Source organism: Lampetra fluviatilis, chromosome 66, assembly GCF_964198595.1.
Source record: "Lampetra fluviatilis chromosome 66, kcLamFluv1.1, whole genome shotgun sequence".
In the NCBI taxonomy this organism is placed as follows: Eukaryota; Metazoa; Chordata; class Hyperoartia; order Petromyzontiformes; family Petromyzontidae; genus Lampetra; species Lampetra fluviatilis.
The window spans coordinates 6,023,279-6,043,005 of NC_136340.1; the positions used below are offsets into that span (position 1 = coordinate 6,023,279).

The following is a 19,727-nucleotide window of genomic DNA, read 5'->3' on the forward strand; positions in this document are numbered from 1 at the left end:
GCGCTGCGCTATGAACCTGGCGACCCGCGTTCGATTCCCGCTCACGGACAACACCAGTGACGATTATCTGAACCGGTCCTGGGCCTCCCCTAGGTCGACTCAGCCTTAAATGAGTACCCTGTGCGGTGTGTAAACATCGCCACTGGGGAGACAAAGGCGGTCGTGTGCCGTGCCGGCCTTCATAGGTGCTCGCTAACAGCACTTGCCCCTACAGTCTGTTCAGGCTATACGGGGGATCTTTGTCTTTGTGTTGTACGGGGGAGCGGTAGTGTAGTAGCGGTCAGCGCTACGCTGCACTATGAACCCGGCGACCCGAGTTCGATTCCCGCTCACGGCCAACACCAGTGGCGATTTTATCTCGACTCAGCCTCAAATGAGCACCTGGTGCATTGTCTAAACATCGCCACGAGCGAGACAAAGGCGGCCGGGCGTGGTGCTGGCCACCCACCTCCTCGCGTGCCGTGCCGGCCTTCATAGGTGCTCGCTAACAGCACTTGCCCCAACAGTCTGTTCAGGCTATACGGGGGATATTTGTCTTGTGTTGTGCGGGCAGTGTGGAGCGCCGGGTGGCTAAAGCACAGCAAGTTGGCATGGTAGGGGGCACAGGTGGTGCCATCGGCCACTCATCTCAGTCAGTCGACCCCGTGGCACCTGCTGGGTCTGCCCCGTGACCTCTTGGTGCACCTAGCCTGGCACAGTAGGGGGGCACAGGTGGTGCATTGGCCACTCATCTCAGTCAGTCGACCCCGTGGCACCTGCTGGGTCTGCACCGTGAACTCCTGGTGCACCTAGCCTGGCACAGTAGGGGGGCACAGGTGGTGCATTGGCCACTCATCTCAGTCAGTCGACCCGGTGGCACCTCCTGGGTCTGTCCCGTGACCTCCTGCCAGCGGGCGTTCGACACTTTACGTGGCCTCAACGTGCACCTAGCCTGGCACATGCGCCTTGGTGATGTAACCGTAATTTCAGATTTTAGTTCCTTGTCCTTCGGCGCCCCTCTGATTAGCACAGTTGGCTACTCATGGTGTGACAGAAGCTCAACACACGTTAGCACAATTAAATCGTCTATGGTTGGTCCGCTAGGCACTAGCTGGTGTCTGTGTAAGTGGCAATAGCCGGTGTCTGTGTGAGTGGCGCTAGGCACTAGCCGGTGTCTGTGTGAGTGGCGCTAGGCACTAGCTGGTGTCTGTGTGAGTGGCGCTAGGCACTAGCTGGTGTCTGTGTGAGTGATGCTAGGCACTAGCTGGTGTCTGTGTGAGTGACGCTAGCTGGTGTCTGTGTGAGTGACGCTAATCACTAGCCGTTGTCCGTGCGCGTGACGCTAGGCACTATCTGGTGTCTGTGTGAGTGATGCTAGCTGGTGTCTGTGTGAGTGACGCTAGGCACTAGCTGGTGTCTGTGTGAGTGACGCTAGCTGGTGTCTGTGTGAGTGACGCTAGGCACTAGCTGGTGTCTGTGTGAGTGACGCTAGCTGGTGTCTGTGTGAGTGACGCTAGGCACTAGCTGGTGTCTGTGTGAGTGACGCTAGCTGGTGTCTGTGTGAGTGACGCTAGGCACTAGCTGGTGTCTGTGTGAGTGACGCTAGGCACTAGCTGGTGTCTGTGTGAGTGGCGCTAGGCACTAGCTGGTGTCTGTGTGAGTGACGCTAATCACCAGCCGTTGTCCGTGCGCGTGGCGCTAGGCACTATCTGGTGTTCGTGCCGTCCGAGCTGCACGCGCTCTCATCGGAGCGGCTCTGCGTCTCGCTGCTGGGCGTGACCGGGGAGGTGACGTTTCGGGCGACGCTCCACTACAAGGAATCGTATTACACGAGACGGGTGGTGCAGAGGCACACCGTTGTGGGAAGGGGCAAGACGGGTGTGCTCTATCCGAGCGACGGAGGTGACCTCCACCACTGCTTCTCCATCACGGTGAGGACACCCACTATGCGACGCCCCTCTTCATTTCTTAATATCTGCATTTTCAATAAATATGCTAATTTCTTGATATGCAAATTCTTACTCTGTGATATCTGTCTGCTAATATGTCTGTCTATAGTTTTCTGGTTAGATTTTATGTCGCTATTTCATTATACCTGATGATGATTGCTTGTGTTGCAATCGAAACGTCGTATTCTATTATTTAATTTAATTTATTATTTTCGTTTTAGACGTGACTTAACCGAAAGAAACAAATATTAATTTTGATGTTTTACCTACGTGACTTTACCCAAAAAACCTAAGAATATGATTCCTTGCAGTCACGAAAGCTTCAAATCTAGAACTTTGTTTCAAAAGTCGTCGTCAGAAGGAAAAAATTGTGAAATCTGGAAAAGCGATCAGAGATAACCCTACAACGTCACAACGGGTCCCTGACGATGGCTCCACATCTCTGTTATGATTAACAGCTGCTTATCGCGACTTAACATAATTTAACATGATTATTATTATTTGACAAACATTTAACAGGAAACATTTTAATACGTAACATCAAACATCCGTGGCGCCTCCCACAGCTCCTGCTAATACTGCATGAATGAGACAATATGTGCTTATACAATTAATAATGACATACATCATATATTAACAATATGCAAACGACAGAAGTAATGTTTAACACGTAGGTTTTTTCGACCAATATTATTCATGATAAACGTTTTTGGATTAGATCGCGTTATTTATGAATGTGTCGTAACCCTCCACCACCCAACACGGCCAATCAGCAAAGAAGTGTTACGTTGACAAAAAACAAATAGTTCACTACTTTAGCCCACCGGTGTGTTGAAGAGTGAATCCACAACATTTACAAACACAACTGTCGGAAGTGGCAGAACATGCTTGCCAACACGGACACTCAATTGATTTCCATTGAAATTGAGAGAAAAAGAAATAACTTTAATCGCTCTGACAGCTACAGGCTTAGTGAGCGGCCTGGAAGCGTATTATTAAATAATACATATTACAATTCCTTACAGGGGAAACACATACTAATTAACTGATTACTAACGTAGCATATAATTACAAAAACACACATTACAACTCATTACTAATCAGAACAACTGACTGATTACCAATCTCTTATATAATTGCAATACCCCCCAACCCGCCTAAAATCGTTGCATCCTGAATGAGTTAAATGATGACGTCACCTTGCTGCTCTATTTAAGAACGGGAGCAAGTGAGGGCTTCACCATTCTGGCAAATTGCCCGATGATGCCGGATGTAATTACCAGCGAAACGTCGTGCTACTCAAAAACTGTAAATCACAACGGTCGGATGGCTGCTAGACTTCTGTGCAGCCTATGGGCTTGTGATTACTAACACTCCGTTCCGGTGTAACAGGCTAAAATAACCCCTGTCCTAGGCTAAACTATACCCGGGGGTTTAAATTAGACTGGGCCAGACCATATCCCTCCAGGCCAGACTATGCCCCATGTGAATGTTCAAAGGCAATTATCCATACAGAGAACAGCCGACAACGAACTTCAATTGATATCTAAAAAGCGTATAAATGGAAGTAAGAATCTCAATTTGATCAATTGACGCATTTTTAGAAACAGTCGAAGCCAGTGAAGTCGAATACGCGCGCAGTTCCATTGTGGTGTTGTCGGAAGTCACGGAATAAGGTTAGGAACTAAGAACTACAGGACTAACTTGGACCAAGATGTCAATGAATATGTAAACACCTCTGGCATCTCTCGTGATAGAGTCTGGGCAACAGATGCCGAGATCATGGCCACAGCGAAATCATGCGTATATCGCTCAACACGATTACTATCATGGGGGTATGATTTGGCCTAGAGGGGCATAATTTGGCCTAGGCCATAATATACCCCAGAGTGTAAATTGGCCTAGGCCATAATATACCCGGGTATAATCTAGCCGAGGCCGTTTTAACCCCGGGTATACTACGGACTGTGGGTATACTACGGCCTGTTACACCGGCAACGGAGCATCCACACAACATCATGGATGCACTCCGGGTCCAACCAAGAACATCTGCTGGACTATATAGTGACGGAACAGCAGACGCGGGCCCATTTCCTTGAGAATAGAACCTACCGTGGAGCTGATATGCCCACTGACTATCCGCTTGTCATATGTAAGATGCGCCTGTCATTCTTTCACTCCGGTGTTGGGTGTACACCCAGGACCCCATTCTAACCCACAGTGGCCTGGTCTCAGCTAGCTGATGAAAGTTGCAAGTGGGAATTTCATCATCGCTTGCGGCTGGGGTTGGCATCGTCCCCCACGCATCCTGATGGCGAGAGGAAATGGGTGAGGTTTAGGGCAGTGGCTCATACAGCTGCAATGGCTGCTGTGGGTACACAGTCTAAGCCTCGCCAGAGACCCTGGCTGATGGAGGAGGTGTTTCGGCTAGCTGAGAAAAATTGACAGGCCCACTCACAACGTCTACAGCATCCCACATTGGAGAATGCGGAGGTTTGCCGCGGCCTTCACTTGGCGCTGCAAGGATGGGTGGTGGTCGTGTGTTGCTGAGGACCGCAGTGCCAAGAGGGAAGAATGAGTAGATCAGCAGCAGGTCACGTGGTTGACGACGGCTATGACGGTGACGACGACGATCGCCATGACGACGACGATGATGACGACGATCGCCATGACGACGACGATGACGATCGCTATGACGACAACGATGATGACGACAATGGCCGCGACGACGACGATGACGACGACGATGACGACGACGACGACGATGATGACGACGATCGCCATGACGACGATGACGACGACGATCGCCATGACAACGACGGTGACGACGACGATCGCCGCGACGACGACGATCGCCGCGACGACAACGGCCGCCTGCAAGTCGAACGGCGAGGGACGACCCCCTTGACGCCGATGCCTCCGGCGCTCGCGGCGCCGCTCAGGTCCCCGACGTCCAGGGGACGACGTACGCCAACCTCGTGGTGCGGGCGGCCGGCGAGGGGCTCAACTTCACCAAGACGCACTCGGTGGTGGTGAAGAAGGCCAAGGACGTCGTCTTCGTGCAGACGGACAAGCCCGTCTACAAGCCCGGCCAGAGCGGTGAGCGGGAAGGCCGTCTTCCACCCCCCCCTTTCCCCAACAGTCTGTTCAGGCTATAGGGGGGCCTTTGTCTGTGTATAGGTACTGCTACTCGCTACTGACAGCACTTGCCCCAACAGTCTGTTCGAGGCTACACAGTGTTTAATAATGTAGTGTATATTGTAGTGTCTAGTGTAGTGTATAATAGTGTGGTGTATAGTGTAGTGTACAATAGTGTGGTGTATAGTGTAGTGTACAATAGTGTGGTGTATAGTGTAGTGTATAATAGAGTAGATAATACTGTAGTGTATACTACAGTAGTGTATGCTACTGTAGTATATAATAGTGTTTAGCAGTGTAGTGTATAGTAGTGTAGTGTATTATAGTAGAGTGTAGAGTGTTGTGTATAGTGCATAATAGTGTAGTGTATATTATAGTGTATAGTTTAGTGTATTATAGTGTAGTGTAGTGTCTAGTGTAGTGTAGAATAGTGTAGTGTATTGTGCAGTGTATAGTAGTGTAGTGTATAAAGTGTAGTGGATAATAGTATAGTGTATAGCACAGTGTATAATAGTGTAGTGTATACTACTGTAGTGTATACTGCTGAAGTGTATAATAGTGTTTAGTAGTGTATAGTAGTGTAGTGTATAGTGTAGTGTATTGCAGTGGAGTATAGTGTAGAGTGTAGTGTAGAGTATAGTGTATAATAGGGTAGCGTAGTGCATAATAGTGTAGTGGCTCTTAACCCCACAGATGCGTGTACAAAGGGGGTCACCATCGTCATTTAATCTGGCAGGGAGGCGGGGGGCGTTATCCGGTACGTCTCACGAACGCTCGGTTCGCGATGAAAAAAAATAACAACCCCCACACAGCGTGGACGCGCAATGTCCAGCGGGTCGATGACATTTCGGAATTTTCCGCGTGGGCCAAGAAAAAATTGTCACGTCGGCACGCGCCACGCGAGGTCGTCACAGAGACCCGCACAGAGACCCACAGACTCACACAGAGACTCACACAGAGACCCACAGACTCTCAGAGACTCTCACAGAGACTCACACAGAGACTCGCACAGAGACTCACACAGAGACCCACAGACTCCCACACAGACCCACAGACTCACGCAGAGACTCACACAGAGACCCACAGACTCACACAGAGACCCACAGACTCACACAGAGACTCACACAGAGACCCACAGACTCCCACACAGACCCACAGACTCACGCAGAGACTCACACAGAGACCCACAGACTCACACAGAGACCCACAGACTCACACAGAGACTCACACAGAGACCCACAGACTCCCACACAGACCCACAGACCCACACAGAGACTCGCACAGAGACCCACAGACTCCCACACAGACCCACAGACCCACACAGAGACTCGCACAGAGACCCACAGACTCCCACACAGACCCACAGACTCACGCATACTCGCACAGAGACCCACAGACTCCCACACAGACCCACAGACCCACACAGAGACTCGCACAGAGACCCACAGACTCACGCAGAGACGACTCACAGAGACCCACAGACTCACACAGAGACCCATAGACTCGCACACAAAACCCACAGACTCACACAGAGACCCATATACTATTCACACAGAGACCCACATACTCACATAGGGACACAGAGACTCACACAGAGACTCACACCGAGACCCATATACTCGCACAGAGACCCATAGACTCGCACAAAGACCCACAGACTCACACAGAAACCCACAAACTCGCACAGAGACTCACACAGAGGTCTTCATATGTGCTGCTCGCTAACAGCACTTGCCCCAACAGTCTGTTCACTCTATACGGGGGATCTTTGTCGTTGTTTGTGTGTCTCTGTGTGTGCAGTTAAATTCAGAGTGGTCACCTTGGATGAGAATTTTGGAACCGTCTTGAAAACGGTAAGAAATCGTCTCTAAGAGTATCTAAGCCAAGTGGTTCTTATAACCTTGACTGCGGCATTGTATCCATTTGGTTCACAATTGTAAATGTGAGCGGGAATCGAACTCGGGTCGCCAGGTTCGTAGCACAGTGCGTTCGCTAACTGCTATACCACCGCTCCCCACACACACACAGATACACAAAGATCCAAAGACAAAGATCCCCCGTATAGCCTTAACAGACTTTAGGGGCAAGTGCTGTTAGCGAGCACCTATGAAGGCCGTAACGGTACACGAGGGGGTGGGTGGCCAGCACCACGCCCGACCGCCAGATACACACACACAGATACACAGACACAGACAGACGCACACAGAAACACACACGCAGACACACACACAGACAGACAGATACACGCTAACACACACGCCGATCACACAGCATCACACACACGCAGACACACACAAAGTCACAGACAGACACACAGAAGCACGCTAACACACATGCTGACAGACATGCAAATACACATACACCTACACACACACATACACACAGACACACAAACACACACCCATGACGACTCGAGGCCACGTGCGTAGATAACGCCTTGTAATATTTAACCGAGCATTGCCGTTTTAAAGTAACTCGCCATTTCCACGCCTGACCCAGGGGTGGGTTCTGTAAACACCTGGGGGAAGATCCACCAGCTTTGGATCGAGCAGAGCCCGCCCCTGCTGGTGATGATGCTGATGCGAAATTGAATGTTGAAACCGGACCTTGTGTGTAACCATCTGGGAGCACTTCCACCAGCGTTGGTTCGAGTAAAATATGTGTGACCGTTACTAACCAATCGTGCTATGTTTTTCGTTTCTTTTGCAGTACGCTCTCATATATATCGAGGTAAGATGCCACAATGGATACCTATGTAATGTGAGGACATATCCGGCTCACTGACGTATCACAACTCGTCATGATGATTGGCTCTGCCGGTCCTGGTCCATAGCCAATGGGGGGAAGCCTAGGGGCGTGGCCCTGACGTAATGGGAAGGTGACAGCTGTAAGTAGAGGATTGGTTCTGCTGGCTTTAGCCACAGCCAATGGGGAGACGAGTCAGGGGCGTGGTCCCGGGAGCCTACGAAGGAGCCTGGAATATTCCATGGAGGCTACCCATGATTGGTGGAAACGTACCACGTGACCCGGGTATTAAATAGGGGTGGAGACGAACGACACGTGGTCAGAACGGGGACGAACAGAGAAAGGGGGCCACGCGGGAACGGGGCTCCGGGTTGCCATGTGGCAGTGTGTGTCTCTCTCTCTATCTATCCCTCTCACGCTGCCTGTCAGCAGCGTGAAGGAAAGCTGTAATACAAGTTGAATAAAAGACCGGATTCCAGAAGTCGCCTCAACGACCTTTATTACACCTATATTACTATTATAGTTTATTATTATTATCTGTGAAAGCGCTGCACAGGGACTCATTTACTTAAGAACGAGTGAGGTTCCAGATGTTTGTTCGTAACTAAATTTGTTCATAAGTCCCACATTACTCCTGTCGATTGCAAACATGGTGTACAGCATTTACACTCAACACGATGAATGGCTTTAAAAGTTGTATAATCTCCTGTAGATGTAGATGCCACTGGTGTCTTCACTTTATGCGGATGTAGATGCCTTCATGTTCTGCAGATGTAGATGCCACTGGTTTTTCACCTTCTGCAGATGTAGATGCCACTGGTTCTTCATGTTCTACAGATGTAGATGCCACTGGTTCTTCACAATCTGTAGATATAGATGCCACTGCTGTCGTCACGTTATGCAGATGTAGATGCCACTGGTTCTTCACATTATGCAGATGTAGATGCCACTGGTTCTTCATGTTCTACAGATGTAGATGCCACTGGTTCTTCACGTTCTGCAGATGTACTGTAGATGCCACTGGTTCTTAAGGTTCTGCAGACGTAGATGCCACTGGTTCTTCACGTTCAACTACTATCATCCCAACCACCGTCACCACCACCACCACCGTCACCACCACCATAACCCCAACCGGCAACCGCCACCACCACCACCAGCACCACCATCACCCCAACCGACACCAACACCACCACCACCACCACCACCCCAACCACCATCACCATCACCCCAACCGCCACCACCACCACCAGCACCACTACCACAATCAACCCAACCACCATCACCATCACCCCAACCACCACCACCAGCACCACCCCCACCATCACTCCAACCGCCCCCACCCCAACCACCCCAACCACCACCACAACCACCACCACCATCACCCCAACCGCCAACCGCAACCACCACGATCATCACCCCAACCGCCACCACCACCACCAGCACCATCACCTCAACCGCTACCACCACCACCAGCACCACCCCAACCACCACAACCACCACCACCAGCACCACCACCATCATCACCTCAACCACCACCAATCCCAACCACCACCAACACCACCACCCCAACCGCCACCACCAGCACCACAAACACCACCACCATCACCCCAACCGACACCAACACCACCACCACCACCACCACCACCCCAACCACCACCACCACCACCACCATAACCCCAACCACCAACCACCACCACCCCAACCGCCACCACCACCACCATCACCCCAACCGCCACCACCAACACCACCACCCCAACCGCCACCACCAGCACCACAAACACCACAACCACCACCACCACCATAACCCCAACCGCCACCACCAACACCATCACCCCAACCGCCACCACCAACACCATCACCCCAACCGACACCAACACCACCACCACCACAACCACCACCACCACCATAACCCCAACCACCAACCACCACCACCCCAACCGCCACCACCAGCACCATCACCCCAACCACCACTACCACCATCACCCCAACCGCCACCACCACCACCCCAACCGCCACCACCACCAGCACCACCATCACCCCAAACGCCACCACCAGCACCACTACCACCATCAACCCAACCACCATCACCCCAACCGCCACCACCCCAACCGCCACCACCACCACCACCATCACCCCAACCGCCACCAACACCACCACCACCATCACCCCAATCGCCACCACCACCATCACCATCACAACCACCACCACCAACTACCACCACAACCACCACCAGCACCACCACAACTACCACCATCATCACCCCAACCGCCACCACCACCACCAGCACCATCACCCCAACCGCAACCACCACCAGCACCACCCCAACCACCACAACCACCACCACCAGCACCACCACCATCATCACCCCAACCACCAACCCCAACCACCACCAGCACCACCTGAGTGTCTGCACGTCACCGCAGGACCCGCAGAGGAACCGCATCGCGCAGTGGAGGGACGCGAGCGGCCGGGCGGGCATCGTGCAGCTGGAGCTGGGCATGCCCTCCGAGCCGCCGCTGGGCACCTACAACGTGGCGGTGGTGGAGCAGCGCGGCGGAGACTCCGTCGCCTCGCACACCTTCACCGTGGAGGAGTACGGTAGGGAGAAAGGGGGGGGGGGGAGGCGGACGGTGGACAAGGAGGTCGATGTACGTTCAGTCAAAATGTCACATGGGGGCGGATAGGGGGTTGCCTCTGTGTGAGGAGTCTGTGGGTGTCTGTGCGTCTGTGGGTGTCTGTGTGTGTCTGTGGGCCTCCGTGTGAGTCTGTGGGTGTCTCTGTGGTGAGTCTGTGGGTCTCTGTATGAGGAGTCTGTGGGTGTCTGTGTGAGGAGGCTGTGAGTGTCTGCGTGAGTCTGTGGGTCTCCGTATGAGGAGTTTGTCTGTCTATGTGTGAGAAGTCTGTGGGTGTTTTTGTGAGGAGTCTGTGGGTCTCTGTGTGAGGAGTCTGTGGGTCTCTGTGTGAGTCTGTGGGTGTCTGTATGAGGAGGATGTGGGTCTCTGTATGATGAGTCTGTGGGTCTCCGTATGAGGAGTTTGTCTGTCTATGTGTGAGGAGTCTGTGGGTCTCTGTGTCATGAGTCTGTGGGTCTCTGTGTGAGTCTGTGGGTGTCTATGTGAGGAGTCTGTGTGATTCTATGGGTCTCTGTGTGAGTCTGTGGGTCTCTGTGTGAGTCTGTGGGTGTCTGTATGAGGAGGATGTGGGTCTCTGTGTGAATCCGTGAGTCTCTGTGTGGCAACGGGGAGGCCATCATCCAGCAGTGGATTGACAAGAGAGATGTACGTGTGCACAGTGTATTTTATTGCACCATGTACATGATGATGATGATCGCTACGTGATTATTGTTGTTTCCATTCTGATTGCAGTGCTCCCAACTTTCGAGGTCTCTATTCAGACGCCATCCTACCTGAACTATCTGGATGAGAGTGTCACTCTGAAAGTTTGTGGCAGGTATGCAATGAGCTGAGTTTCTCTCTGGGTTGGTTCACAATGGCAGTGTCAGAGACATTGAGCAAATATTCACGAAAACCTGAGTTTGAGCCCTGGGTCTGGGTGTTTTTCAGGGTTGGTTCACAATGGCTTTGTTAGAGACATTGGGCCAGTATGTATGATAACTTGCGTTTGATCCCTGCATCTGGGTGTCTCTCTCTCTGGGTTGGTTTACATTGACCATGTTTGAGACATTGAGCCAGTATTTATGAGATCCTGGGTTTGTGCCCTTGGTCTGGGTGTCTTTTTATGGGGGTTCATAATGTCCATGTTAGAGACATTTAGCCAGTAATAGGAGATCCTGGGTTTGAGCCGTGGGTCTGAGTGGGTTCATAATGGCCATGTTAGAGGTATTGAGCCAGTATTTATGAGTTGCTGCGTGAGACACTTGAGTATTTTATTAAATGAATGTAGATTTTGTGTGACCCTGGTGAGAATTCACGAGGCCAAGACGAGAACCGCATTAGGCTGAGTAGTCACCAACGTGACAACACAAAACTCCCTCCCTCCCTCCCTCCTTCCTTCCCTCCCTCCTTTTTTTTAACGATCAGACGAGAAAGATGCTCGGTCTTTCGGCACTTTTCTTCGTTCATCATCTCGTTTTTTTGCTTGCTTATGTGCCCCCTTTTTTAAAATCAAAGATATAACGCGGGTTTCCCGTGTAACATAAGTCCCATTATGTGCTATTGTGTCCATAGACACCAACAAGAAAAATAAATCACCCTCAAAAACCCATTACCAGATCCCCTGCTTTCGTCACATTAGACAAAGCACCCTTGGTAGCACAACGCTTCGAGAAAGATGCGACACACCCCGTCAACTGAGCGTACCGAAATTCCAGCCAAATTCTGGCAGAAACCAGGGCCTTGAAGATGCGGCAGTGGCTGGGAAAGCCGCTCCTTTCGATTGCGCATTTCCTGGCCCTATAGATGGCCAGATTGGCGTTGTTCATGATAAAGTTTGTCAACCCCTCTATATCCTTGGTTCCCTCGTTCCCCCTATATCCAAAAATAAGAATTGTGGGTGAGAAATGAAGATTGAATTTCAGTAGAATATTGCGTAACAGCTTATTGAGTGATTCTAGGCTTTTGCAGTTGACGTATTGGTGCGCTACTGTTTCGAGCTCACCACAGAATCCGCATTCAGGATTTGTGTCTGTGAAAAGTGCCAGAAATGTGTTCGTGGTCACAGTCCCATGGGCAATGCTCCAGCTAAGATCACCATGGCGCTTGTATGACGGATTTGCATAAAACAGCTCCCAATGAGGCCTCAACCGATCACTGCAGTGCATCGTGTCCCTCCAAGCGTAGCCTTTGGGTAACGTTATTATTTGTCGGTGGTGGAAATCGACCATTTGGGCATACAGCTTTTTCCGGTCTACACCTGAGAAGCACCCCTCCTGGTCATTCCCCGAGGTGTGCACCCCCGTGCTGCTGTGAGGAAGAGCGGTGAGTGTGCTCCTGTGCTGGGACGACGGTCAGTGTTGGTGGCACTGGGCCACTGCCGGCCGACTCGTCACCAACACTCACGGCAGGCACGCTGCTCCCCACTGTTGTTGAGAAGGACCTCCGTACCCCATTCACAAGTTTTGCGGCGAGTCTCACCGAGTGCATTTTGGTCATAGCAGTTATCTCGGTGGGGAGAAGCCACCGTCCCCTCGTGCCTGGTCTCACCAAATCGCCCACCCTCGTGGGACGTGCGTCCACCATGCGTTTTTCCATGGCAGGGCCCACAAGAGAGGGTAGTGCCATGTTGGGGTTACGTAACAGCGGCTCGTGAGCGAATTCTGATGCTGACCGGGGTGTATTCAGCCGGGCGGTGACAAGGAAACCTCAAGTATGTAGGATACTCCTGTAGAAGTGGGGAATCTGTGCGAGTGGAATACCTATAATGCCCATGAAGAAAAGCTGCTTGCTGCACTGATGGCCCCCGAGGTTGTTGAGAAGAAAAGATGCTGTGGAACACCACATGGGTGATGGGGTCATGTGGAGAAACCTCAGTACGGCTTGTAGGCGAAATTAAGAAAGTTGGCTCCGTACACACACCAGACCTTGCCCGCCCTCCCGCAGTGGCAAGGCCAAGATACCAGCAGCCACACGGTGCTTCCTCTACGACCAGAAGAAGGCAGCTATCAGTCTCTGAAGTTTTGCTATCAGGTATGCGGGTGGAGTGAGTGAAAAGAAGCGGTGCCACAAGGTGGACGCAACCAACTGGTTCACCACCAGGGATTTTCCCTTTAAACGTGAGAGATTTGCACAGGCGCCTCCAAGGCTCCAGTCATTTCCTCACCTTCTCTTCCAGGAAATCCCAATTTTCCTGCAGTGGTTTTTCTCCAGGCCCAAGGAGCACGCCGAGATGGTGCAGACACTCTTTGCTCCACGTTATTGTTTTGGCCAACTCGGGGTGCTGGGCTTCATCCCACTTCCCAACAAGCAGCCCACTGCACTTCTCCCAGTTCATCCTGGAGGAGGACGCACGAGAGAAAAAAACAAAGGAACGAAAAAAAACGGAATAAGTATAACCCGTAAAAACAAAGTTTTTCACTATAAATCCTTTATATGCGTGGCAGCGAACTTAATATAAAGGATTTAAAAATATATTCGCCTGTGGAGGACGCGGGGATCGATCCCGCGACCTTTGGCATGGGAAGCGAGGGCGCTACCAACTGCGCTACTCCGCCACGGCCTGTGGAGGGGTTACGCTCTGGGCTCTTATACTGTGACGTTCAGCCAAAGCGATGAATGAGTTCTATTTGAATATATGTAAAATATTTTTTTTTTGCCTAAAAAGTGTAAATTTTTGGGAATTTTTTTTCACGAACATTAATTGTCTGTCACAACGGGTCTGTGTGGAAAATGTCAGCTCGATTGGATCACGGAAAGTGGGTTAAAAAACGAGCGAAAGATTTGCACGGTTCTAAGCAAGCATGCAAGCACGCAAGCACGCAAGCACGCAAGCAAGCACGCAAGCACGCAAGCAAGCAAGCAAGCGAACTTAATATAAAGGATTTAAAAAAGACAATTCTTTTTTACAAAACTCAAAGATTGTTTGAGGAAGAAAGGAATTCAAATTCGAAATGAAAACAAAGAAAAGCGTGATTATGAAATCAACTATCAAATAAAAGTGGAGAATTGTGTGGAGAACAAAGACACCAATACACTGCAGTTTGCGCAGCTGCGCCCTGAACAGTGAAAACAACAGAAAGAACAAATAAGGAAAAAAAAGGATTTCTAAATTAACAAACAAACTGATCACAAATGTGTACGAAGAAAGACATTGTTGGTGGAAATAAATCTCGAAAAAAATTGTGAGAAAAATAAAGTTTTAGAGATAAGGCCAGGAGCTCTGTGTTAAACAAGTCTCTCTCTCTCCCTCCCTCCCTCCTCCTCCCCCAGTGTAAAATAAAGATTCCGCACCTCAATATATAATCGGAACCATTTCATTTAAGCTGCCGTGCCGGGTGCGGGAATTGTTTTTTTTTACAATTTTGTCATTTAGGCTTTTCTACATTTCCACAGATACACGTATGGGAAGCCAGTGCACGGTGCTGTGAATGCAAGCGTGTGCATTGAGGGTCAGTCCAGGATGTGGTTTCGGGAAAGGTGCATCGCTCCAGTCTGCAACGAGTTCTTCATGAAAGTAAGCGAGTTGGGGGTGCGGAGGAGGTTGGCTGTGTCTTGCTGTCGAGTAGCGTTTAGCCCGCGACGAACCCGGCGACCCAAGTTTGATTCCCGCTAACGGCAACTAATCAATGGAGACCGGTTTCTCCTGGAATCAATTATATAAAAATAAAAAAATCTTGAAAAATGTCACTGATTAATCCATTTCGGCCACTGGACAATGGTGGGAAGAAAAAAAAACTACTGGCACATCCGGTAGAAGAAAAGAGCTTCATAGCTTCTCAGATTTCCTCCGGTAGAAAATTAATGCGGGGCACTCCTTAACGTTCGCGGATAGATACGCTCCTGGAAAGGGATGCGCGTGGCTCCAATGTCGCGTTACGTCAAAAGCAATTTTCCCATAAAAAAATTGATGGTGAAGGGTTTAGGGGATTTCACTAACAACTCGCACACATTTTCGCCGATATTATCCTAACCTATATCAATAGAGCACATATGCAATATAACACTCGGTCCTTCATTATTAACAACTTGCTACAGCACCCTCTCATTCATTATCCCTCCACCACCTGCCGACTTTTGCTACAGCTCCCTCTCATTATTTATCCCTTCACAACCTGTACTCTCTCTCATTTATCTTGGCACCTATTTTTTATTTATAAATCTGCAGCATCTCCGCGAAATGCCCTCTCCTCCATCGATTAGCCCCCCGGCTTGTAACTCCGCCCGACTTGCGTTGTAGAGACGAAGGAGGTGTAGACACGGCGAGGTCGCCGTACGGTGGCGCAGCGGCACTTGCAATACCGCTGGCAATGCCGCTGGCAATGCCCCTGGCAATGCCGCTGGCAATGCCGCTGGCAATGCCCCTGGCAATGCCGCTGGCAATGCCGCTGGCAATGCCACTGGCAATGCCCCTGGCAATACCACTGGAAATGCCGCTGGCAATGCCGCTGGCAATGCCGCTGGCAATGCCGCTGGCAATGCTATTGGCAATGCCCCTGGCAATGCCACTGGCAATGCCCCTGGCAATGCCGCTGGCAATGCCGCTGGCAATGCCCCTGGCAATGCCCTGGCAATGCCACTGGCAATGCCGCTGGCAATGCCACTGGCAATGCCCCTGGCAATGCCCTGGCAATGCCCCTGGCAATGCCCCTGGCAATGCCGCTGGCAATGCCGCTGGCAATGCTATTGGCAATGCCCCTGGCAATGCCACTGGCAATGCCCCTGGCAATGCCGCTGGCAATGCCGCTGGCAATGCCGCTGGCAATGCCCCTGGCAATGCCGCTGGCAATGCCGCTGGCAATGCCCCTGGCAATGCCGCTGGCAATGCCCCTGGCAATGCCCCTGGCAATGCCGCTGGCAATGCCGCTGGCAATGCCGCTGGCAATGCCAGTGGCAATACCACTGGCAATGCCACTGGCAATGCCTCTGGCAATGCTATTGGCAATGCTATTGGCAATGCTATTGGCAATGCCACTGGCAATGCCACTGGCAATGCCGCTGGAAATGCCACTGGCAATGCCACTGGGACGCGGCGATTGGCTCGGCTGGTGCCTACGTCGCGTTGCCACGGGTCACGTTACTCCCGACAATTTCTCCGCTTAAATTTCGATCGAAAGCTTTTGTGACTGCAGCATGGATTCATCTTCTCGGTTCTTTCGGTGAAGTCACGTAGAAGGGAAATAATAAAATAATAAAAATAAAACCTAATAAAATACAATTCTCACGACATTTCGGCCACAATGCAAGCAGCCGTCCTCAGGTGAAAAACAGCTCTGTTAGAAATAAATAAAATGGAGAAGAAACGTTACCCGGAGCCACTGAAAGACGTTTGCAATGGAGAGAACACAGCCGCTGAGAGAAGGCGGTTAAGGGATGATCAATGAGAGGGTACCGTAGGAGGAGAGGACAGGCGGTTGATATTTCAGGACGTGGAGGCAGATATAAATGTGGAGCGTCACCTGCCGTAGATGCGCTTGCCTGGGACAAAGACAGCTACGCTGGAGCTCTTACTCGTCAAGAGTTGCGAAACACCCCCCCCCCCTCCGGTAAACTGTTAATGAAAGGGTCTTACCGTCCTCTTCAACACCTCGTCGGGGCTTCTTTACAAAAAGGTCTCAACGCAAAGCGAAGAATTATTCGAAAGTGGGCGCGCCGCAGAAGCGCGTGAAACCGCGGATCGCCTTGCATTCTGTATCTGACCCATTGCGAACTTCCGATACGCCAGGTGGGAAAGGATGGATGCGTGGAGTGGCAAGTGGACAATGCCAAGCCAAGCAACGCCTCCTGTCAAAGGAGGCACACTTTGAAAGTCGTGGCTGTGCTGGAGGAGGAGGGAACAGGTATCTTTCTTTTTGCCGATCTTATTTTGTTTGCATGATATTTTTCCTCGGTGGCTAGGAGATGTTGACTAACCTCGCCTGCTATGCAAAGGAGGCCGTCGGTTCGATCCGCCGACCCTGAAGATGCCTGTTGTATATTTGGAGTTTGGCACATCTGTCTCTCTCCCCACAGTGGTCGCATGGATTGTGTGAGTGAGTGGGTGGGTTAGTGTGTGAGATTGGTGGGTGAATGAGTGAGCGGCTTGGTGAGTGAGTGGACGGATGAGTGAGTGGGTAACTCAGGTTTTTCCCTCCACTATTAGAAGCAACATCACGCAGTCTTAGATTGAGAATAGGTTTTCCCCTTTTTTCTGGCAACAAAACAGGTGCTAAGATGTTAAAACACCAAACTGAAACCTTTTACAAGGAATCATGTCTGCATTAACCACAATACTTGTCTCGAACGGTGTTAGACTGGAGGACGCCTCCTCTGGTCTAACACCATATGAGACTAGGCTTGAAAGAAAGCTGTCTCTGGTGTGGACCAATCAGTTTCAAAGACAATGCATATATTATCAGAGTATGTTTTTTTTTATTTGCATTCTGACCACAAGTATTGTGGTTAATGCAGACATTGATTCCTTGTGAAAGGTTTCAGTTTGGTGTTTTAACATCTTAACACCTGTTTTGTTGCCAGAAAAAAGGGGAAAACCTCTTCTCATATTTTTGTACTGGCAAAGGAGGTCCCATGATGAAGCCTTAGAGTGTTTGGCCGCTTTACATTTCCACGCGATAATGATGATGATAAGACGCCACTCCGTTGGGCTATCATTGTCGATAGCCAAGGGCTGCTTCTGACAAAATGACTACAAATCCACTTGGTGGGGCGCTTACACTTTGTAAAATGAAAACTTTCGACGCTGGAACTTTACCGGCAAATTCCTCGATTGTAATGGCACACACGCAGACAGCAGCAACGTCGCCCCACCCCCCACCTGCCTTACAATTGCAACAACACGACAGGACTCCCCCGCCCCCCCCCCCCCCCCGAAACATTCTTCCACTTCGACGCTCGATGTTCCAGTCGAAAATGTTCGCTTGCTTTTACAACGTTTCCGGGGTAAAACAAAAAAACCTAGATCGATTGCTACATTCCCACCCTCACTGCCCCCCCCCCTCCACCCCTACCGCATCGGGTGGTGGAGGGTTAATGGTGCGAGACCATGTCTCACCTATGAAGGGCCTTCATAGGTGACACTACTCGCTCACAGCACTCATGCCAATGGTTTGTTAAGGCTATGCGGGGGATCTTTGTCGGTATTGTAGCGGTTAGCATTGTGCTGCAAACCCAGGTCCAATTTGGCCGTTATACATTTCCATGCGATAATGTCCAATTGGTCCTGGGCTTCTCCTGGATCAAAATGGCCTCAAATGAGTACCTGGTGCAATGTGTAAACATCGCCACTGGGGGGAGACAAAGGCGTCCCGGGGTGGGGCTGGCAACCCACCCCCTCGTATGCCACAGTGCCAGACTTCATAGGTGCTGCTAATCGCCCACAGCACTTGCCCCAACAGTTTGTTAAAGGCTCTTTTTTTGCACCCCCCCCCCTCCACCGCCTGCACAGGAATGAAAATGCAACAGAAGGCAGAGAAGAACTTTGAGACGGACATAACCCGGATCTCGTTCGTCGACATGCCCTCGTCTTACCGATACGGGCTTCCATTTGTGGGAAAGGTAATCCGAGCACAGCACATCCCAGCATAACTGCGGTGTATTATGACCCATCATTACGCCTTCATCCCCCTCGTTGTCGTTAGAAGTCGCCCTACGAGCTTGTAAACAACCGGGCCCCCAATATTGCATTTGCAAAGGGAATCTTTCTCTGTCTCTCCCTGAGTTGTTAGTTTACCTTTAAAATTACTCGTGTAACTACTGCCTGTCGTCGCGTGATGGGTTCGTATGAAAATTAAATTTGGTGACGGAAATGTAAATATTGGGTTTGAATTGTAAGACAATTTGACGGTCATCTACACGAAAAGTTTCACTCGAGATTTTATTTGTTGTTGATGAATTCGCACTTTGGTGTCGTTGGTCGGAAATTTTCGTTGCTTCTGAAAAAGAGCTACATATGTCAGTGGGCCTTACCTGGTAAAATAGTAAAAGAAAAATCCTAAAATAAAAATTGGCCTCGTTTTAGTGGTACCACGTCAGATAATCGCCACCTTTGCCGGGAGTCGAACTCGTCCATCCATGTTTCCACAGGTGAAGGTGGAGAGGCCTGATGGCAGTCCGGTCCCACACAAACTCGTCAGCCTGACCGTGAAGCAAAACAACGCCGGTCCTCCCGGAAGCCAGCACCACACCGGGGCAGACGGAACGTTCACTTTCACCATAGACACGGGCGACTTCAATAGGTCCGACACGATCTACCTGGAGGTGAATCACGGACCCACGGTGTTTCCAGTAGGACGTCGATCTGAAGATC

The 19,727-nt window shown here is 50.6% G+C and overlaps 1 protein-coding gene across 1 annotated transcript in view; it reads left to right on the forward strand.

The window, feature by feature from the left end:
• Window positions 1-19,727, forward strand: part of LOC144952186 (pregnancy zone protein-like) — a 55,156-nt gene that overhangs the window by 199 nt on the left and 35,230 nt on the right. The window contains exons 2-11 of the mRNA XM_078882589.1: window positions 1,682-1,910; window positions 4,871-5,027; window positions 6,867-6,919; window positions 7,776-7,796; window positions 10,235-10,409; window positions 11,177-11,261; window positions 14,819-14,939; window positions 17,148-17,262; window positions 18,867-18,976; window positions 19,505-19,678. Of these exons, the coding sequence (XP_078738715.1) occupies window positions 1,682-1,910; window positions 4,871-5,027; window positions 6,867-6,919; window positions 7,776-7,796; window positions 10,235-10,409; window positions 11,177-11,261; window positions 14,819-14,939; window positions 17,148-17,262; window positions 18,867-18,976; window positions 19,505-19,678 (1,240 nt within the window). The remainder of the gene's footprint in view (window positions 1-1,681; window positions 1,911-4,870; window positions 5,028-6,866; window positions 6,920-7,775; window positions 7,797-10,234; window positions 10,410-11,176; window positions 11,262-14,818; window positions 14,940-17,147; window positions 17,263-18,866; window positions 18,977-19,504; window positions 19,679-19,727) is intronic.